General features: G+C 38.6%; 1 protein-coding gene across 7 annotated transcripts in view; it reads right to left on the bottom strand.

Moving 5' to 3' along the window:
* Window positions 1-15,347: 15,347 nt before the first annotated feature.
* LOC143024954 (uncharacterized) overlaps window positions 15,348-22,454 on the bottom strand; it is a 28,643-nt gene continuing 21,536 nt past the window's right edge. For 5 of the 7 annotated variants that reach the window (XM_076184480.1, XM_076184476.1, XM_076184481.1 and 2 more), the window contains 2 exons: window positions 21,365-21,445; window positions 15,348-17,067 (listed from right to left, as the gene is read on the bottom strand). In XM_076184480.1, coding sequence (XP_076040595.1) covers window positions 15,960-17,067; window positions 21,365-21,445 — 1,189 coding nt within the window. In that variant the 3' untranslated portion in view covers window positions 15,348-15,959. The remainder of the gene's footprint in view (window positions 17,068-21,364; window positions 21,446-22,454) is intronic. The other 2 variants (XM_076184482.1, XM_076184483.1) reach the window with 2 other exon arrangements.

Here is a 22,454-nt window from a genome sequence, read left to right as displayed (position 1 = left end):
CCCTTTCAAGGGAGGTAGCCAAAAAGGGAAAGGCATAAAAACACTCCCACCCATTTCATCCCTAAATACACTCCACACCCCTCCCACCCTCCCTCTCATCTGAGCACCTCCTGGATGACGGGTCATCCCTGCACCTTGCCCACCGCCCTGGGTCAGAAGCAGTGTCGCAAGACACAGCACATCCACAGCAAGGCCGCTTCATTTAATCGGCGCCCCCCCCTCTCCGTCCCCCCTTGCATATAAGGAGAGGACGGGGAGAAATCCCTTCGGGCTGCGTCAAAATTTACTCACACATACTCCCCGCCCATTCCTCCTCATGCAATCACAACATCATCCATATACAACCATTCTCCACTCACCTCTGTCTTCCGTCCTCTCCCTTCCTTCCTCAACAGACATTCCCCTCTTTCCCAAAGCCCCCTTCACCCCATCCATCCACCTCATCCTAGGACGTCCCCTCATGTTCACTTCCTCCACATCTGCCTTCCATACCTCTTTTACTAGTCTTTCTTCACTCATTCTTTCCATGTGTCCAAACCATCCTAATATTCTTTCATCAACCCTATCTCCCAGCTCCTTTTTCACCCCTTTTCTCCTCCTCACCTCCTCATTTCTCACTCTATCCAGCCTAGTAACCCCCACCATACTTCTCAGACACCTCATCTCAAACACATTCAAACTCCTTCTCTCTTCTTCTCTTATGTTCCACGTTTCTGCCCCATACAGTGCTGTTGACACTATCACTCCTTCATACAATCTCCTCTTAGCATCCATTCCCAAATGCCTATTTCCCATTACACTCTTTAATCCACCAAGGCATTTACTCGCTTCTCTCAATCTACATTCTACCTCCACCTTCACTCCACCTTTTCCTGCCACACTTGCACCCAGGTATCTAAAACTATCCACTTCCTCCAGTCGCTTTCCCTTAATGCTTACTTCCAGATTACTTCCACTTTCACCCCTTATACATCTCATCACCTTACTTTTACCCACATTTATCTTTAGCTTTCTTCTATCACATACTCTCCCAAACTCTGCCACCAACTTCCTCAATCCCTCCTCCGATCCTGCCACAAGCGCAGTGTCGTCCGCAAACACTATATATATATATATATATATATATATATATATATAAATATTTATATATACATATATATATACATGTATATATATACATATATATATAATTATATATACATATATATATTATATATACATATATCTATACATATATATATACACAATATATATATGTATATATATATATGAATACACATATACACAAATACATATATATATATATATATATACATATATGTATATATACTGATATATATATATACATATATATATATAGATGTATATATATACTATATATATATATATATCATTATATATATACATATATATTTACATATATATACATATAAGTATATATATATACACACATATATATGTAAGGCGAGAAGCGTAAACACCAGACTCAAAGTTGGAAGTGAGTCTGGTGTTTATGCTTCTCCCCTTACAACATGGATCCCAGACTCCAGATCTTCGCACATATTGAACATATATATATATACATATATATATATATACATATATATATATACATATATATATACATATATATATATATACATTTTATATACATAAATTTATATGTGTATATATATATATATATATATATATATATATATATATATATATATATATATATACAGACGCTCCTCAACTTACGTTTTAGTTACATTCCGAACGGCCGAACGTAAGTTGAAAATGAACGTAAGTTGTTACTGTACTATACATCCGTAAATTCTATTACCGTATCTTATAAAACACCCCTAAATCATTAATTATACACATAACATTGTAAAATAATAACATTAATTTCAAATAAATTAAATTCAAGCAACATAAATTGAGATGGTGGAGGAGGAGGGGGAGGAGGAGGCAAGGCATGTTCAGTTTGTCGTTTGTGCAATGTAAACAATGGACGCAGCGTCATGCGCAAGTATCGTTTGAACTACAGAGAGCGCGCTAAACTAAAAAATTCACTAATTTTTTTTTTTTTTTTTTTTTTACAATTTTTTTTTTGTCAGTTCAAACGTAAAATCGAAAAAACGTAAAACGAATGAATGTAAGTAGAGGAGCGTCTGTATATACATATATATACACATATATATATATATATACATACATATATATACATATAAACATATGTATATATATATACATATATATACATATATATACATATACATATATATACATATATATATATACATATAATATATACATATATATATATATATATAAACAAGCAACGGGCTGCGCCAAACCCCACTATGTGGGGGCTTGGCCCTTTGAGCAAGCTTGCTTCGCTCGCAGGCACCTTCAGTACCCAACCCTACAGGCTGCTTGCATTTCATGTCAAAATAATAGGATCTGAAATCCTCGTTAGCACTAAACCACCCACTTTTGGATATAAACTATCTGTATCCAGCCCAACAGTGAGACACAAATTGCTTCTCTTCTTCAGGGTCTATATCTCCATTGTACATACATACATATACCAAGGCTTTTCCCCCTTTCAAGGGAGGTAGCCAAAAAGAAAAAGGCATAAAATTATTCCCACCCATTCCATCCCTCTTATCTTAGCACCTCCTGGATGATGGGTCATCCCTGCACCTTGTCCACTGCCCCGGGTCAGAGGCAGAGTTGCAAGTCACAGCACATCCACAGCAAGGCCGCTTCATTAAATTGGCGACCCCCCCTCTCCGTCCCATGCATTGTAATCTGTAATATACTCAAGATTCAGCTCTTGAGCTGGATTGTTCTTAAAGTCCTCCGCTAGGCACTTAGTTTTTCTAAAGAACAACAAAATACTCTTCTTGATTTCTGATGCCTCATTAGCTTTCTTCTTGCCAAAAGGAGACAAAGAGGACATGTACTTCTCAGGTAATTCACTTCTGTTAATGTTAACTAACTCTTGTTTTAAATTCTTATTCTTCCTCACACCACTTAGTGAATATTCCCCTTAGTTATCCAACTCCAAAAATGGTATTGGCTGTGTTTATCTTGTGTGGTACTGGCCATGGTGTTTGACAACCTTGCAGAAACACACCGGGACAAATCACACAACCAGGCCAGAGGGGACGTGTCTCCCTTGGGCACGTCGCCAACAAAAACCACCGAATAAATTGGGACGATGCTGAAATAATTTACAAATCCAAATGTAGTTTCAGAAGAAAAATAGTAGAATCTTCCTTAATAAACAAATTTCCAAATTATAACATTTCCTATGGTCAATGGTCACCAGATTGTATTTCTTCTTTTGCTAATAAAATGTTACCATCTACATTAGCGGTGGACAAGAGCCACCAAGCTCCACGCAACGCCGGACATGTGACCTGAGCCACCAAGGTCCACGCAATGAGCGCCGGACACGTGACCTGAGCCCGTCCCTTCTTGTTTACTTCACTGTTTTAGTATACACATTGTTCTCTACTCTGTAATTCATATCAGCTGAAGAGGATCACAGTAAGTGATCGAAATATACAGATCTCTATATCTTCGCTTATTCTTCTCCGAAAGTGGGTCACCAGTATTATATATATATATATATATATATGTATATATATATATATATATATATATATATATATGTATATATATATATATATATATATATAAAGGCCTTTTTACCCCTAACATGGGAGGTAGCCAAAAATAAAGACATAAAATCCACTCCCACCCATTCCATCCCCACATACTCCATTCCCATTCACCACCTCCAAAGGTTGGAGTGAACATAAGGGGACAACCAAGGGTGAGATGGATGGATGGGGTAAAAGGGACATTAGGAAAGAGGGGAATGTCCATTGAGGAAGAAGACAGAAGATAAGGGTGAGTGAAGAATAGTTGTGTATGGATGATGCTGTGATGCATGGGAGTGGATGGGGGATGGGAATATAGCAAGGTCACGCCTTGAAGCTTCGTTCTCTCTAGAATACACATACCATTGTAGTTTTCTTTATTAATATAGTCACCTTGCTAGAACTTAGATTATAGAAATATAACATTATTAATACTGTTATGTCTCACATATATGTAAATATCTATAAATACTAGTACTATTATTCTATATATAGAATAATAGTACTAATATTTATAGATATTTACATATATATGTGAGACATAACAGTATTAATAATGCATGGGGGAACAGAGGGGGGTCGCTGATTTAATGAAGCGGCCTTGCTGTGGATGTGTTTTGTCTTGCGACACTGCTTCTGACCCCAGGGCAGTGGACAAGGTGCAGGTATGACCCGTCATCCAGGAGGTGCTAAGATAAGAGGGAAGGTGGAGGGGGGTGGAATGTATTTAGGGATGGAATGGGTGGGAATGGTTTTATGCCTTTTTCTTTTTGGCTACCTCCCTTGTAAGGGGGAAAAAAGCCTTGGTATATGTATGCATGATTATTCTATAAAGTTTAAATTCTATTATGTAACCCATTTATTCGTGGTGCTATAAAATGTTGTATATGTCCTTATTGTTCCACTCCCAAGACAGCGGGCTTATTTGTGTACACCTCACATTATATTTTTAATAAATAGTTCTCAGAGAATTGGAGTTTGAATAATTTCATTCTCTCACTGAATTGTACCTTCACCACTATGTAGTAATCAGACACTACAGGAGTATGTGTGAATGATATTTTGATGCAGCAGGAAGGGATTTCTCCCCTTTTCTTTTTCTACATGAGGGGAGGGGGGTCACCCATTAAATGAAGTGGCCTTGCTGTCGATGTGCTGTGTCTTGCTGCATTGCTTCTGACCCAGGGGAATGGGCAAGATGCAGGGATGACCCATCACCCAGGAGCCAAAAAAAAGAGGGGCGGTAAATGGGAATGGAGTGGGTTGAGATCAAATGGGTGGGAGTGTAATTATGCCTTTTGACTTTGGGTACCTCCCTTGTGTGGAAGGTTTGATCCAAACTTTGGAGGCGATGTGTGTAGCAGAGCAAGTAAAAGGCGGCTTCATTCTATGGATTTACTCTAGTAAATCACAGCCAGTTGTCTTGTTCCGAGCCAGTCGAGATCTGCGCTAAGAAGCAAAGTAACTGACCACGAAGGCTGTGATGGTTGCCACTACATCAATTTTTAGTCGTACAGTAATATTTACAATGTGACAGAAGTAGGTATTTACATGGTATTTACTCACTATTAAATAAAAATATTTACAATTATGATACATGGAAAGGACATGGCATATTTTAATCATGATGATGATATGGTTTAACGTCACAAACTCCCCCTTATCGAAAGGCTAGGACAGTGCCCCTCACAGAGGGCTTTGTAGCGTGGAATTTAATGAACCATGCCCTTGGTTCAACTTCGCTGGTGGCAGGATTCGAACCGCCATCCCCTCAACCTTCGCCGCAAGTAATGACGCCCTAACTTGCTCAGCCAGCGAGCTTTAATCATACACGGTGAAAAATAAAATATAAACATAATTCCTTCAGTGGACGTATGCTTCTCAATGGTCATATCATCATGCAGACCAGGTGTTCAAACAGTCAAGGTCAGATCGGCTTAACTACAGTTAAGTGGCCTCTGGTCAGGTTCTGGTTAGACCTGACACTCAACAGCCACTTGATGCTGCTGCTGCGACATGCACATTGTATGCTTGATGTCTATCTTCTTGTAGTGTGACGTCCTGTAACATGTAATTGTTACGTCCTGTGGTGTGTAATAATCTTCCTCCAACAGTGCTCAGTCTGGCTATTAGTCACTGTTCTCAGCGATTTGCCAATAGAAGATAATTTAATAATATTTACTTAAATCTAATGACACATGGAAAGTAGATACAATTCCGCTCACCTAGTGGCATTTTTTGTATAAGCTATATCTAGGAAGAGGAGTAGGTGGAGAGGAGATGGAAGAATCTTGTGATGGAGTGGTTGTTGGAGATGAAGATGGGATATGCTGGGGGTCTATGCCTTGAGGTACTTTGATATTATCTTTGTCTCTGTTAAATTCTGCAAAGTAAGTGCTTTGACTTTGTTTGGTACTAGGCCAATAACGTGAAAGGGTTCCATGAACTTAGGAGAAAGTTTCAATGTGGGTGTGTGGTTGAGGGTGTACACAATGTCTCCAATTTCAACTATGCAATCTCTCACTCCTGTATTATGAAGCTGTACCATATCATCTTTGGAGAGAGTAAGGGTTTTGTGAATTCTCTATATGAGTGTGTTGAAATTTTGTACTTTTACATTGACATAATCATTGAAATTGTAAATGGGGGTTAAGTCTGATGTAAGGAGATCAAATGGGAGCTTTTTGCCAGAGCCAAAGAAGACAAAATGTGGTGACTCCAATATTGCCCTGTTAATGGCAATGTTAATACAAACTTGGCTCACTGGTACATTTACCTAGTTGTATTTACCTAGTTGTATTTTATGGGAAGGGGAGCTACACTCGTGGTGTCCCACCTTTGTATCTTGCAGTGTCATGTTCATCCCAAGAAGAATACATGTCAGGTGCAAGATGTCTGAGAATATTTAGGATTTTGCAGTTCTGTCTTTCATGATGTTAAAGTGTTTACAAGTGTTTGTGAGAAGTTCATTGTTGAACTCTGTTCCGTTATCTGAAATGCGTGTTTTAGGTGTAGTGTATGAGTATACGAGTTTGTCAGCAATCATTTATGCAGCATGTTGTGCTGTCTTGTCTGGTAAGAATGCAGAATCAGGAAAAATGGTCTACACAAAGAGGTATTGGTTTCTGCTGAGGGTGAGTGGTAACTTAAGGTCAATAGCTACTGTGTCAAAATGTATGCAAAGGGCAAGATAAGTTAAGATGGGAACATGACCATTAATATGACCTTTGTATACAGCGCATGAATGGCAACCATCAATATAGGCATGTATATCTTTCCTCATGGATAACCAGAAGTACTACAATCTGCCTTGTGTCAAGCATTTGTCCTTTCCTGGGTGGGCAGCAATGGGTGAATCATGTACAAGTTTCAGAACTTCAGGAATGAGTTCCATAGGAACAAGCTGAAGCACTGAACAGTTGGGTTCATGTTTGTTCTTCAGTGTTGTGGTGTGATACAGTACTTCATCTATTATGGTGTAGTTGTCGATATTTGGAGAAAAATCACCTGTGTCTGTTGTATCACCAGAGGTGAGGAAGTATAACACATTTCCAAAGAGGATCTCACTTTGCACTGTGGCAATGTGTGCTTGTAAATTAAGTGACATGACAACTGAGGGCATCTGCCATTACATTTGCTTTTCCATAAACAAAATGGAAAGTTGGCATGAATTCTTGTATGGTGAGAAACCAACGTGCTAATTTGCCTGCAAGATCTTTCCTTTTGAAGAGGTGTAAGATTGGTCTGTGTGGATATATGTCTCATAACAAAGGATGATCTCTTTGAAGTGCTTAAGGGCATATATAACAGCTAGTACTTCTATTTCCATTACTGAGTAATTTTGTTCAGGTTTGTTGAGTGTGCAGCTAGCACAGGCAATTGATCTGAGTTTTGTGTCGTGTTGTTGCATGAGGACTGCACCAATGCCTGTGTAGCAAGCATCTATGTATATTGTGAAAGGAAGCTTGTGGTTTGGAAAAGCAAGGACATGGTAGTCATTAAGGCTTGTTTTAAGTCATTAAAGACTTTCTCTTGGTCAGGTGTCCAGTTAAAGGGAGTGTCTTTCTTAAGGCAGTTAAGGGTGCTGCTATACCAGCATAACCTTTGATACACTATAAAAATCTGACAGACCAAGGAATGAACGTATGTGATCAACAGAAGTAAGGTGTGGAAAAATCAATGACTGCCTTGACCTTGTCCTGCAAGGTTGAAATTCCTTTTGAATTAAAGACATGCCCTAGGAAGCGTATTTCTTTCTGAAGGAAACAACACTTCTTAAGCTTCAATTTGACTCCTGCCTTTTCTAGTCATGAGAAGACAATGTTTAGCATGTGTAGGTGTTTGCTAACAGATTTGGAAGTGATGATAATATTATCAAGATACATGAAAACTGAGAGTCCTAAGAGGCCTGCAAGTACTGCGTGCATGAGATGTATAAAAACAGAGGCTGAAACGAGACCCATAGCAAGGCGTTTGAATTGGAAGTGTCCATTGTTCATGCTGAATGCTGTGAGAGGTCTAGGTACTGTGTCAAGGGGAATTGGAAATATCCTGACATGAGGTCCAAGGTTGTGAAAACTGCTGTTTTCACCAACGGAGTGTAAGATGTCATGTAATACTAGAATGGAATGTCTTTCTGGGATAGTTTAATTCTCTGAAATTCACAACTGGGCAGAAGGAACCATCATGTTTGGGAACAACAGAGGGAAATTCCATTTAGAGATTGAAGATTCAATTATGTCTTGCTCAATCATATCTGTTATGAGGTTACAATTGTGCATTTACTGTGTGGTTATCTGTATGTGGGAATGTAACATGGTTTTGCCTTTTCCCAAAGGACATGGTGCTCAATAAGGTTTGCTACTCCAGGGGGTTCACTTGACAATGCGATGGTATATCTAAATTTGTTGCAAAGAGTAACTAAGTCTGCTTGTGTATCAGGGAAATCTACGGGGTTGAAATGCAGTGCATGAATGGGTTTCTGTACTTTTATCATGTCAGAAGTTGTGGTACATACTTGTGAAATGGGGAATTTGTCCTCCATGAGTTGTATACATGAGGGATATACCAAGAAATCACAAATATTAGTGCCAACTGTGAGATGGATTAGGGCATTAGTATCATTTGCAATCAATATGCACTTGTGACCTTTCTTAGGTGTTGAGCAAATGGCAAAATGTAGGGAGATACCATTCATGGAGCTTGTCTCTGGCATACAGATTACATTCATGTTTGGGGCTTGGAAGACTCATATGTGTAATTTTGTATACTTATGAGGGAACAGCATTTTTGAGCTGATGATTACTGCAAGAGTGTGTTTGAAAGTAGATAACACTTCTGGGACTGGGGCAGACTGAAGGTTGAAATCTTCAATGAGGGAAAAAAAACATCTTTCTCAGTCAATGAATTATCAACAGTATTGAGTTTTGTAAGGGGGAAAAAGCCTTGGTATATGTATGTATATGTATTGAGTTTTGTTTGATGTTTGGCTGATTTGGACATGTGGGAGGAGTTTTTACATCTGTTTTGTTTGGAATGCATGTTGACAGTTGTGAACAAGGAGAAGTGGAATCCTGAGGGGGGTTTGGAGTGGTTGAGCAGGTGTTGGAGCGGTTTGTGTTTGGCTGTTGGAGTTCAGTCACGTGTAATTTGCTAACTGTCTGGGGGTTTCTGAATGCAATGCAGGGAAGAAATGGTCTGCATAAATTATACCAGTCTGAGCAGGATATAAAACTATATTATGTTGCTTCATCAAGTTCAAGCCTATGAGGATGTCAGCGGGAAAATACACGTCAGCTACATAGTAAGTTAATATCCAAGGAAATTTTTCCAAGGATAGGTAATGGTACACCATCAACGTTGGTAAGTTGGATATCAGGGGGGCTCTAGGATAGTGACTTTCTTGCTCTCCGAACGGAGTTTGTTAAAACTGAACATAGACATAATGTTAGCAGGAGTTCCAGCATCTAAAAATATGGTGAGTTTGGTGTTGTTTGAGGTTACCTTGAATAACATGGAAGGTGAGGAAGTGTCCTGGGTGTTCAAGGTAAGCACAGGTAGGGTTGGTGAGGGAAGTTCCAGGTATGGAGTGCTTTGTGTGGACTTGCGTGTTGTGATTGTGTTTTGTAGTCATGCGGAATGTGTGCTGTGATTATGTTTTGCTTTCATGTGGAAGGTGTGTTATGTGTGTCTCTGATGGTGGGAGCATTGTGGTGAAGCAGGTCCTTGTTGTCTTTGGGCTAAGAGCACACAACAGTAGTCACTCGTGTGGTAACATGTTCCATGGTGATTGTAGTAGCAATTTAGCTGGGACAGCTGTCTGTAGTAGCATCTGTTTGTGATGTCCTGGTTTTTGGCGGTAGGTGCAAAAGAATGGTGTTTGTGATGGAGAGTGCTGACATGAGCAGAGGCGAGTGCAAGACATCTGTCTTGACCTCATGTTATTTACCTACTTGTATCTTACAGGAAGGAGAGCTACATTCATGATGTCCTCTCTGTATCTCACAGTGTCTAAATTGCTCTTAAATTCATGTATGGTTTTTGCACCCCCTATTTTTTCATTCAGTTTGTTCCATATATCCACCACTCTGGGGAAAGCTGTTCTTTTTCAGATCTCTTCTATAACTGTCTTTTTTGAGTTTCCTTCCACATCCCCCTGTATTTCTCTTATCCCAATTTAGTAAGTCTTCTCTATCAAGGATTTCCATACCTCTCATGATTCTGTAGCTAGTCAACAAGTCACCTCTTTCTCTTCTTTGTTCCAGGGTCAGTGATTCTAGTTTTGACAATCTTCATATGAAAGTTTTGAATGTGTTGGGGCCATCTTCATAGTTGCTCTCTGGATTCTCTCAATTTTCCTTATATTCTTTTTGGTACTGGGTGACCATAGTGTCACTGCATACTCCAATTTTGGCCTTATCAGTGTGACTAGTATTTTCTTTACCATTTCTTCATCCAAGTAAAGGCCACTTTTATTGATCTTAGCAAGTTGTAGGTTTCTCCAACAATTTTGTTTATCTGTTTATCAGGGGACATGTCCTTTGTGATGATTACTCCCAGGTCTTTTTCAGATTCCACTTTCTTTACTTCCTTTGCACCAATTTTATATTGTCCTGATATCCTTTTTTTACTTTTTCCAAATTCCATTATGCTACATTTCTTAATGTTGAAGTCCACTTCCCACTTCTGACTCCATTCCCAAACCCTATTCAGATCTCTCTGCAGCAACTCATAATCCATTTTAGTATTCACTTTCTTCAACAGTTTTGCATCATCTGCAAAGAAGTTCATGTAACATTCCACACCCTCACCCATGTCATTCACATAAATAGCAAACATTATTAAACCAATACTGATCCCTGTGGAACTCCACTAATCACTTCTTCTCAAGTAGAACTCTTATCTCTGAACACTATCCTCATTTTTCTTCTATACAGAAATCCTCCATCCATTTCAGTAGTTTACCTTGTATCCCTCCTATGGTTTCCAGTTTTCTTAATAGTTTTTTGTGTGGTACATTGTCAAAGGCTGTTTGTAGGCCTAGGAAAGCACAACCAGCACATCTATCCCATTCTTGTATTATATCTAGCTGTCTTGAGTAGAAATAGATCATTGTGACACATGATCTTCCCTGTCTAAATCCAAATTGTCTCAAATTCAGTATATGGTTTTCCTCCAGGTGTTTTATCCATCTATTTCTTATAACTTTTTTACAAATTTTGGCTACCATGCTTGTAAGGAAAACCAATCTGTAACTTATCGGATCTTCCTTGTTTCCTCCTTTATGTACTGGTACAATATCAGCATTTTTCCAGTCTTCTGGTATTTTTCCTTCTTTGAGTGAGCAACTTATTATATATTCTGTCTATTCTTCTTTACATTCTTTTAGTATCCAGTTTGCAATTCCATCAGGTGGTGCGATTTTCTGACATCAAGATTCGGTAGTTGGTCCATTATTTCTTTTCATGTTACTATTATTTCCCTCATGGGGGGTTCACTTCTCGCCCTTCATTCCAATGTTGTACATTTTCTCTAGTGAAAACTGAGTTGAAGTGTTTGCTCATGATTTCAGCTATTTCTGTATCTTCTGTGTATTCCATGTTCCTTTTTGTAGTTTCACTATTTCCTGTTTGTTTTTTAGTTTACCATTCACATATCTATAGAATAGTTTTGGCTGATCCTTACATTTTTCTATTGTCTTTTTCAGTTTCTTTTTTCCTCCCTGCATATATTTACATATTCATTCCTTTGATTAATATATATTTGCCACTTTCTGGGTGAAAGTGAGCCAAGTTGATCAAATGCTACAAAGGAGTTTTTGAAATGTTGAACAAACTCTGGATATGTATCAGTTTCTTCAAAAATGTAGGACTGGATAATATCATCTGTGAGTGTGTCGTTGAGATCTATCCTTGATTTGAGAATGGAAATTTTTGCTTTATCATCTGTGACACTTCTAAATGTGATTTCAAATTCAACTTTGGAAAGAAGGTTGTGTACAGGAACGTTCCATCCATTAAATTTTGGTAAACTATTCTCTTCTTTGATTATTGTTATGAGATTTTGTGTCTTTGGTGGAGGATGTGGAGAGCTGTTATGTGGAGAGTTGTTATCAAAAGGGGTAGACATGTTTGGAGTGGATGAAATTTTGGCAGAATGGGAATGAGTACAATAATTGTGTGTGTGGTGAGATGTTTGGGACCACATCATAAAATATAAACACAAAGATAACAGAGAGTAGCCACTAGGTGAAACCTATCACGGAAATTGTATCTACTTACCAAAGATGATATGGTGATGGTCTGGCTCCTGGGTGATGAGGTATTTTGGCTCATGATGAGACAAGATGAACACAGATGGTATGGTGCTGTAAAACAAAACTAGAATGAATATGTGTATGTAAGAGGAAATGTGAAAATTTACAATGTAATACAGTTAAAATATATATATATTGGGCCTTGTAGTATGGAAAGATATTCCTTTGAGAAGCAGAGGGCCCATAGAGGGGTTCGAAAAAAGTCTGGATGTAGGCTCATGTGTGGAGATGGCGGGTGGTCGGTCAATTGGTCCGTGTGTGGTAGTGGTCCTGGGATGGGGCTTTGGTCCATGACAGTGGGGTGTAGCCTTGTCCGTGTTGCTGGGCAATGTCGGATGGGCAGTCAACTTGTCCACACATGGTAGTGTGCTTGTGGTAGGGCTTTTGTCCAGGACAGTGGGTGAATCAGCAAAGGTCTGTGACTAGTAGTAATGTTGTTGGCTATGTTAAAAGTCGATTGCCTTGTAGTAATGTTTCTGGCTACACTTGAGTAGATTGCTCTATAGTAATGTTGGGTTGTGGCGATCTTCATATCCCAGCGGCTGCCTACCAGAAAATGTGGAAGGTTTGATCCACACTTTGGAGGCGATGAGAGTAGTGGAGCAAGTAAAAGGCTTCTTCGTTCTATGGATTTACTCTAGTAAATCGTACCCAGTTGTCTTGTTCAGAGCCAGTCAAGATCTGTACTAGGAAACAAGGCAACTGACCATGAAGGCTGTGATGGAGGAAAAGTGTTAGAATGGATTAGAGCTTGGATTGGTAACAGAAAACAGCGGGTCACCATGAATGGAGTAAAATCTAGGTGGGGCAATGTTACTACTGGGGTTCCCCAGGGCTCGGTTTTAGGTCCCTTGTTGTTCATTATGTACATAAACGACTTAGACGATGGGATAAATAGTGATGTTAGTTTGCGGATGACACTAAAATAGGATGCCTAATTAGGTCAGGAGATGATGCAGAGATTCTGCAGGATGATCTTAACAAATTGTTCACATGGTTGGTGAAGTGGCAAATGAACTTCAATATCTCTTAGTGTAGCATGTTAAACGTAGGGCTACACAACCCCGAAAATAGATATAGCTTAGATAACACGCTTTTAGAGAAAACGGAGTGCAAGTCTTGGGAGTTCTAGTGAGTCTGGACCTTAAAACCAGGAAACAGTGCATTAGCGCCAGGAATAAAGCTAACAGAGCATTAGGTTTCATTGCTAGGATGGTAATGAATAGAAGTGCAGAGGTAATTATCAAACTCTAGATATAATTAAACCCATCCTTGACTATGCAGTACAGTTTTGGTCTCCGTCCTACAGAATGGACATCAATTCACTAGAATCAGTACAGAGAAGAATGACCAAAATGATACATGGACTCAGAAATTTGCCTTACGAAGAGAGGCTTGGACACCTTAACTTACACTCTCTGGAAAGACGCAGAGTCCAGGGTGATCTAATAGAGGTGTTCAAATGGATCAGACTTTAACAAGGGTGAAGCAAACAAGGTCATCATATTAAAATAACAGGGTAGGACTCACGGTAATGGATACCGGACAAATTTATATTTAAGAAGGAAATAGGCAAGAATTGGTTTACTAATTGGGTGGTTGACAAATGAAATAGACTTAGTAACCACGTAGCAAGCACTGAAACTATCAGTTGTTTTAAGAAATGATTAGACAACTTCATGAATGGGGATGACAGGTCATGACAGGATGACATGGATACAGAGCTGCCTAGTGTAGGCCTTATGGTCTCTTGCAGTCTCCTTCATTCTTATGTTCTTATGTTCTTATGATGGTTGCCACAACATCAATTTTTAGTCACACAGTAATATTTACAATGTGACTGAAGTAGGTACTTACATGGTTAAATAAAATACTCAATATTAAATAAAAATACTTACAATTATGATACATAGAAAGGTCATGGCATATTTTAATCATAGATGGTGAAAAATAAAATATAAAGATAATTCCTTCTGTGGATGTACGTTTCTTAACTGTCATATAGTCATGTGGACCAGGTGTCCTAAGGGCCAAGGTCAGGTCAGCCTAATTACAGTTAAGTTGCCTCTAGTTGGGTTCTGATTAGACCTGACACTCAATGGCCACTTGGTGTTGCTGCTGTAACATACGCAATGTTGTATGCTTGATATCTATCTTCTCGTAGTGTGATGAAATGCCTGAGAAGTATGATAGGGGTTACTAGGCTAGAGTGAGAAATGAGGTGAGGAGGAGAACAGGGGTGGAAAGGGAGTTGGAAGATAGGGTTGATGAAAGAGTATTGGGATGGTTTGGACACATGAAAAGAATGAGTGAAGAAAAATTAGTAAAAGAAGTGTGGAAGGCAGAGATGGAGGGAGAGAACATAAGGGGATGACCAAGGATGAGATGGATGGATGGGGTAAAATGGACACTGGAAAAGAGGGGAATGCCTGCTGAGGGAGTAGACAGAAGATAAGGGTGAGTGGCGAATGGTTGTGTATGGATGATGCTGTGATGCATGGAAAGGAGTTGGGGGGAACGGGGGGGTTAGTGAGTATGCATGAATGATATTTTGACACTGCCCAAAGGGATTTCTTGCAGTCTTCTCTCATTCTGCAAAGAGGGGGAGGTCAATTAAATGAAGCAGCCTTGCTGTGGATGTGCTGCATCTTGCTGCATTGCTTCTGATAATAATGATAATAATAAAGTATATAGATAAGTAGATAACAATTAAAGAAATATAATTCTTGTACTTTTACAGTTCATCACTCCTGATCAATACACAAAATATATTTTATGATTTTTCTTTTGCTGGAGCTGGTAGTCTTCAATTAGTCAACAGTTTCCATCAAACTTCCATTAATCCACGATACACAACAAGTTTGTTAAGGATGGATATAAAATAAATTTGAGTTCATTCAATATATTTCCCAGAGGACCTGTTCACTATATTATTGACACAATGTACAATTATATATTTGGAACAAATTAGAGTACAGTGAGACCTCTCATTAACGGACGTTAATTAGCTGCGTTTGCTGTGTTTTCGCTGTGTTTTCGGTGTTTTGGAGCGGTTTTGGGTGGCATAGTGATTGCACACACTAAAGAACAGCACCAATGAGAGGTCTCACTGTATAACTAATTTGTTCCAAATAAATCCTACTCCTTCATTATCAAATATAGAAAAATATTTCCAAACAATCCATGCATACATTAACAATGCTATTTCCTCCAGAAAATACATAAAAAGAGGAGAAAATGAGGTATAAAAAGTATATGTTCAACCATATTGTCACCTTGGTCATGTACCAAATGCTTATTATAATTTTATAATCCTATGGGTGGTTGTACAATATTTTTACAAAAGAGTGAATCACAGTTACAAAAGTAATTCATACCACATTTCAATAAATAAAAAAAAAAATAAATAAAAAATGGAGACTTCATATCTTAATATTTTTATGAAGTTATAATTGTACTGACAAAATTCTTCCATACCTAAAATCTCATTTCAATAAAGACTGCACAACTTTACAAGTTTTTTGCACATTTTCTGGATTAACTTCTCCTCTACCCGAGCTGAGAGCTAAGCTCTCCACAAGACACATAATCACATCCTCCTTTATCCCTCGAGTCGCTACAGCCAACCTGTACAAGTTAAGTCCAAAGTGAGGTTTCTTTATACTTTTACTCATGGCAATAAGATCTTCAGTTGCTTTCAAAGCCTTTTTCAAGTCTTCAATTATGTCACTTTTACCCTTGTCTTTTAATAGTGACTTAACTTTCTCCCGTACCATTTCTAGAACAATCACATTATCCTCATCTTCTAAAAGAGTAACTGTGTCTTCCATCTTGGTACAAGCCTTTAGAGCAAAATCTAGCATATATTTCAAAGATGTAGTCAGCAGAGCAAGTTGAGGGTGAACTTTAAGCACTATTAAAAGTTTATTGATGATTGGGTCTCTGTGTGTTTCAGGAAAAACTACAGGTCCGATAACTTTTTTCATTATTTCTATATCTATCTGCTGACTGTCAGTTTCAGGAGTATTTTCTTCAGGTTTGTGTTTTGAACTACAGCTTTCCAATTCTTTCTCTTGACCTTTACTTACATTATGATCATGTGATTTTGTTCTTTGTTCTTGACTCGCTTCATCAGGTACTAAAACACAGCTCCTGCGTGCTAAACCTAAATCTTCTTTCTTTTTGCTGTTCTCCCACTTCTGTACTTTCTCCTCCATACTATACTCTTGAACACTATTTAAATATTGTTCAAAGTCAACATCATTTTTGCCTTGGATTTTCCTTCTCTTTGCAAGACCCTTATCCTTCTGAGCCCGATATATACCCTTTTTCATCGCCCAACTTTCATCAAAGAGTTCTTTCATGCGAGTCTTCCAAAACATGCTCCATTCCCAATCTAGTATTACAGGATCATAACACCCATCTGGGTGATTATCTGCTACCCATGACGAGGTGAACAGCTTCTTCTCTTTTGCATAATCTGGATGAGCATATGGCTTTGCAATGTACATTTTACACTCTTTATCATGACAAACATAGAGATCACTCAAGCCAGAATCCCTTCGGTAGGGATTTGTGTCATATGCTACGGTACTGAAAAGAAAGAAAGAATAAAAATATAGTTAATTTTTTATGTTGGGGAAATACATGTTCTGACATAACTTACCCTACAAATATAGACAATTATTTTTTTGTTTTTTGTTTTTTTATAAAAAAACTAAATTTCTTCAAAATTCAGACTTCCATTTTATATACTCATAGGTGTATTATCATGGCTGAATATGCAATCATTACTGCATAATTATCTACAGGCTACTGAATCTACATTACTTGATGTAAAAAATATTGGTAAGTATTGCATGCTTTAGTGCAGGTAAAATTAAGTGCATATTTACTATACAAAAGGGTGTTTTCCCTTATGAGGGTGGCGAGATAAAAGCTACACATATTCAAAACCTTTTCACTATCTCTCCCATCTTACCACTTCATGAATGTCATACGTAAGACACAGCACTTCCACATCTGGCGCTAGTTTACCCCATACTGTTTCATTATTGGGTGACCTCTCCACTCATTCACTCAAGAAATTTACAGAAGAGACAATAACATCCCTTCAGGCTACATCATTTCTTTATTCATTAACAACCACTCTCCAATCACTCCTATCTTTTGCCCCTTTCATGATGTCCATCCATCTCCTTCTTGGTCTTCCCCTGAAACTTGCTTCACCTATTTCTGCTTTCTACATTCTTTTTGTTAATCCTTTCTCAATCATTCTTTCCATATGCCCAAACCACCTCAGCACTCATTCTCATTCTATCCATCTTAATATTCTTTAACACTTCATCTCAAAACTCTCCTTTTCTGCCTCCTTCAAATACCAAGTCTCCATTTCATATAGTGCCATGGACAACTCATTGGGTTCATCCCCAGATACCTATTTCTCAGAACACTTTTCATTGCCCTTGATATTTTCTTGCTTCCTTTGCTATAATTCATCCCTATCCTTCCATTCATAGCAACACCTGACCCAAAATAAAGCTCTCAACTTCCAGCCTCTCAACCTTTAAGCTCATCCCCAGCCAATCATTTTCAGCGCTCCTTGAACATCTCATCACCTCACTTTGGCTTGCATTCATTTCCAGTTTTCACCTCTAACACACACTCCCAAACCCCACCACCAATTGCTTTTGTCTATCCTCCAACTCAGCCATAAACCCAGTGTTATCTACAAACAATAACTGGTTCACCTCCCACTTCCATCTACTCACTCTTTAACTCTAGCCCTATGCCAAGCACCCTCATGTTTACCTCCATCACTACCCCATCTATATACATGTTGAACAACCATAATGACATTACACAACCCTGGCAGAGCCCTACCTCCACCTTAAAATTGACACTTTTTTCCATTTTCTACCTTCATACAAGCTCTACTTATTTATACTATGGGCTTTTTTCCCCTTTACAAAATAAGTAGCCAAAGTCAAAGGCATAAATCCACTCCAACCCATTTCATCCCCACATACTCCACTCCCATTCACCACCCCTCCCTCCCTCTTTTCTTGGCTCCTCCTAGATGACGGGTCATCCCTGCATTTCTCCCACTGCCCCAGGTCAGAGGCAATGCAGCAAGACACAGCACATCCACAGCAAGGCCACTTCATTTAATTGGCAATCCCCCCTCTCCATCCCCTCATGCAGAAAAAGAGAAGGGGAGAAATCCCTTTGGGCTGCATCAGAATATTATTCACATATATTCCCTAACTTCCCAATCCCCTACCCACTCCCTTCCATGCATCACAACATCATCCATACACAACCATTCCCCACTCACCCCAATCCTCTGTCTTCTCCTTTCCTTCCTCAACAGACATCCCCTTTCCAAACATCATTTTTACCCCCATCCATCCATCTCATCCTTGGTCACCCCCTTATGTTCCCTCTGTCCATCTCTGCCTTCCACACTCCTTTTACTAATCTTTCTTCACTCATTCTATTCATGGGTCCAAGCTCTACTAATTATGTATAAACTTCTGGCCTCCCTTTCATACCTTAAAAAAAAATAATAATAATGTCAATAATAAATAAATAAAAATAAAATATGGTACAGTCAAATCTTGGTTCTCAAATGCCTCAAGTTGAACTAATCAGTTCTTGACCAAAAATCAAATTGAAAAGTTTTTGCTTCAGTAGTCAAACAAAACATCGGTTCTTGACTAACCCAATCAGAAAAAAATGGAAAATGGGGAAAAATTCCAAGTTTTGTGGAAAAATATCACTCTGACAAAGCTCCATGAGGCAGATTAGTAAACTTGTCTCGGTCCTTGACCAAATTGGTTCTGGAAGAGTTTTCTAGCATGGTCTGTGGTCATGAACCAAGGCTCTACTGTACACCTGCTGAATAAGCTAACTTGGAAAGAAGTAAACTACATCTATTAACTTACCAATGCACAAAGAATTAAGAGCAATTACAGAGCTACTACTTCTGAAATTAATAACAGTGTTTTCTTACGAGCTACCTTGGTACAAGCAACCTGTATCACATGTATTTCATCTCTATTTTCATAATTGTGCACTTTTATCATGTATTTATTTAATTGTAGTATACAGGAAAGGAACAACACTTGTTAGGTTTCGTCTCCTATTCTCTAATTCGCTAACATACCTAGACTCAAATTCATATACAATTCTAACTTATTCTATATCCTTGATTTCCAATTATAATTAGATTTGAACTCATGTATTGTTTGAGGTTGGGCTATATCACCTTCTAGGCTAACCTACATATTTATGCATCCATATGGAAAACTGTATTTCTTCACATCCTTCAGACATATGGTCTTTCTTAATTTACTCCCTTGACCTCTTAAATCCCTCCCATCTCTAATCGGGTCATGTGATTCACCTTGGTCTTTGGATCACATGTTGGACTTGTGATCGACAGCTATTTCCCTCCCGGAGGAGAGCTCAGAGCTCATATGTCCGATCTATGGGCAATGTTATGACCTTACACGCACACACACCCCCAACTCCACGCCCACGAGAGTATATGTATACTATGTCTAGTGTGTGCGCGTGTATTACTGGAATGGCTGGATGAAATAACTTGTACCCACCTGGTTTACACTTCAATATTGTCTTTAGTGTCAAGTGAAACCTATGTTTTGTTTGTGCGAACACCTCTTTTAATAGTTTGTTGCATTTTCTTGGAGGAGGGGGGGGCGCTATCAGTGGTCTGGTGGGAGTCGATGATTACTTGACGGGGAGAGGGCAATGAATAGATCGATGTTAGAGGGGTGCACAGGAATACCTCACTATACAACTGAGTTGTGTTCCCAGCTGACTGGCCGCAATGCGAAAATTTGCATATTGAGGTAGGTTTTACATGTAAACATGGGCGTTGTGTTCATAGACCCTGTCAACCCCTTCCTCAATTTTTGCCTGGGGCTTTCACATACACCCAACATTTGTTTTACCTACTTTATAGCACTCAGTCGTAGAGTGGGGTATTCCTGTACATATATGCATCAATCTGTCTTAATCCACATGAACGTGCAGATTCAAATTTTCTTCATGACTTTAGAACTAAAAAAATATAGTTCAACAGATGAGAATATGAACCAATAAAGGCACACTGGAGGTGATAGAAAGAAATACATGGTCTGCCAACCTTTTAGCAAAATCATCTAAACAGCCAATTATGTTAGATGTGCGTTATAAATTATTATCACACCCTACTCCATCTTATTCCATCTGATTCTCCAGACATAACAGGATAACACATGTTGCAAAATAAGATAAAAATTAAAATCATTTAATGGTAGTTGATAAGGATCTCCACTAGGGATATAACCTGAGTTTTAGAATAATAAGAGAGTTCCTCTTCAACAATGATTAATACAGTAAATAACCATAGAAAAGGTGATAATAATATGAATAATATGAAATATGAAACTCGATTGGGTTTTTCCACTAGACTTTGTATGAACAGACTATCCATTACAATTGGAGAATAGATGGAACCCAAAGAGCACTGCTCCTTCCCCGCATACTATAATTAGGTAAATACATGCTTCATTTAAAAAAAAGACAAATAAATAAATAAATAAATAAATAAATAAATAAAAAAAATCATCTACATCTATATATACATATATAAAATATGATTTCACATCCTGAACTCTTTCATGGGTAACCTGGATGGTGCTTTCTTACAAAGGATTTTTTGAAGCAGAGAATTTAATACAAACAAATTAAGAAAAACTACCTAAAATTGTGAAAAATTGGGTTAACTTCTACCTTGGACTATAATGAAATACACAAAGCACTACAATCACTACAAAAGCCATGCTACATGCACCTCAGTAGTTTTCCCATAACTTCATACCTGCTTGAGCTACTGATGGACATTGTGTCCCCAGTGTATGACACATCTGGTTTCGTTTGATAATCGGGTTTCTCTGAATTCCTAAATGAATAAAAAAAAAAGTTGGGAGGGGCTGTGAAAATCATACATGCAAATATTTATGTATATAGCAATCACCTTTTCCTAATAGATAAGTCAAAACATAATTTGACTCTTTTTGAGATGATAATAACAGAAATAATAACAATGATAATAATAGCAACAAATACAAACATATACCAAATGACACTGTCCCCCCTTATAAGGGAGACAGCCAACCATGGCATGCACCCCCCCTTCACCTACCCCACAACCATCCAACATACATTTGTTGTCCTTTTTATCTTAGCTCCTTGTGAATGAAGGATCGTCCCGATCTCCCACCCACTGCTCAGGTCAGATGCAATGCAACAAGGCACAGCACCTCCAAAGCAGGTGCTGACAGCTGAAACTGATTTACCCCCACTGCTTCATTACATGGCAACCCTCCTCACTCATCCACCCAAAGACACATAGCAAACAAGAAGAAATCCCTTCAGGCCATGTCAAATTAATTATCCATTCACAACCACTCTCCACTGACACCTATCACTCTCCTTTCCCTGCTCTACAGACATTCCCCTTGTACCCAAGACCCCTTCTCCTCATCCATCCATCCATCCCGTTCTCAATCTTCCCCTCCAGTTTACTTCATCCACATCAGCCTTCCACACTCTTTTTGCTAATCTTCATACTTTCCCTATGTCCAAATGATCCCAGTAGTCTTTGATAAACACTACCTGCCAACTCTCTTTTCATCCCTTCTCTCCACCTCGGTAATAATAATTGCTACAAGTTTCAATGACTGGAAACCCATAGATTCACAGTGACTGTCTACAGTCCTTGGGCCCTTCCGTGGATCTCTATGGGAATAAATTATGGACTGTTGTCTGGGTTGTATTGGTGTGGGAGAATTTCTGTCACCAGTTGAGTAGTGGTAGTAGGAGAAGGTGGGAAGTAGTCACTGGGTGTTAGCTCTCTTAATGAGAAAAGGTGAAAGAAATACAGTTGAAACGGACAGTGATCTTGTGCC

Source organism: Oratosquilla oratoria, chromosome 4, assembly GCF_046742065.1.
Source record: "Oratosquilla oratoria isolate Oo_2021 chromosome 4, ASM4674206v1, whole genome shotgun sequence".
NCBI lineage: Eukaryota > Metazoa > Arthropoda > Malacostraca > Stomatopoda > Squillidae > Oratosquilla > Oratosquilla oratoria.
Note: the sequence above shows the minus strand (reverse complement) of the source record. Positions and strands in the feature narration are given on the sequence as shown.